Source organism: Austrofundulus limnaeus, unplaced genomic scaffold (assembly GCF_001266775.1).
Source record: "Austrofundulus limnaeus strain Quisiro unplaced genomic scaffold, Austrofundulus_limnaeus-1.0 Scaffold322, whole genome shotgun sequence".
NCBI classification, from domain to species: Eukaryota; Metazoa; Chordata; class Actinopteri; order Cyprinodontiformes; family Rivulidae; genus Austrofundulus; species Austrofundulus limnaeus.
Genome location: NW_013952724.1, coordinates 265,364 through 266,438, shown reverse-complemented (window position 1 = coordinate 266,438; position 1,075 = coordinate 265,364). Strand labels below are relative to the sequence as shown.

At 36.6% G+C, this 1,075-nt stretch overlaps 1 protein-coding gene across 2 annotated transcripts in view; it reads left to right on the top strand.

Annotated features, from left to right (window-relative positions):
- cfap57 (cilia and flagella associated protein 57) overlaps positions 1-1,075 on the top strand; it is a 63,238-nt gene continuing 62,163 nt past the window's right edge. For both annotated transcript variants that reach the window (XM_014022271.1, XM_014022269.1), the window contains exon 1: positions 1-258. In XM_014022271.1, the coding sequence (XP_013877725.1) occupies positions 105-258 (154 nt within the window). In that variant the 5' untranslated portion in view covers positions 1-104. The remainder of the gene's footprint in view (positions 259-1,075) is intronic.

The following is a 1,075-nucleotide window of genomic DNA, read 5'->3' as shown; positions in this document are numbered from 1 at the left end:
CCTGCGCTTGTTTTAGCTTAAATAACTAAAACACTGGTTCGCTGTAATTTGTGTTTTATTCTGTTTGTTTTTTTGTAGATTTAAAACAAGAAGCTAAACTTAAAATGTCTGTATTGTCCCAGCCCACCTTTATCTTTGGCCTGCGGAGAGATGTGACCAATAACCTGTGTTTCGTGGACGAGCAGACGGTGGTGTTCCCCAGCGGCAGCAGCTGTGTGAGCCACAACATCGTCCAAAGATGTCAGCGGTTCTTCCCAGGTTATTTACAGCCACAGATTTTAACAAAAACAAAGTCATGGTTAGAAACTTAATGCATAAGTTTATTTATTCGGCGCTTCTGTCTTTACTGAGTTATTATCTCATGTTAGGTTAATTATACGGGACTGGATGACCTGTTTTATCCCATTTTAAATTAAATGCTATGTATGAATTAACTAATCAGCAGGTGTGTATTTACTGTAACAGTAGGAAAGGAGTGCAAGGAAAAATGTAGAGTAAGAGCACCATCAGTAACAAAAGTCTAAATATGTATTTATTTACTGGTTTTAATAAATGTATTTATTAGTTCAAGAAATAAACCATGTTTATTTGCATTAAAAGTACCAGARGTTTTGATGGTACCCCATTAAATTAAACTACATCCCTTCCAGGWATAAAAAAAATTCTTACAAAAATTCTCCCAGAGACAAAGTCAGAATTCAAGATKAATTCTAAAAAGAATGGCTTTGACTRTGTATATGTAATGTCTGATAATCACCAGGGACCTTAACGGTGAGTACGCACAAAAACCTTGCGTACGCCATTTTCCACGCAAAACTCCGGATGTATCAAAACTGAAAAGAATGTGGAAATGTGCGCAGACCCCACGCTAACTCCAGGGCTGGCGTACGCACATTTCTGTGGTTCTGGTTTCATTGGCGACACTTAGAGGTGATTCTGAGAAACTGTTCATGATGTGAAAATGATTATTGTTCACAGCAGACACACATGATTAACAATTATTACATCCACATGATTAACAATTATCCACATGATTAACAATTATTACATCCACATGATTAACAATTATTACGTC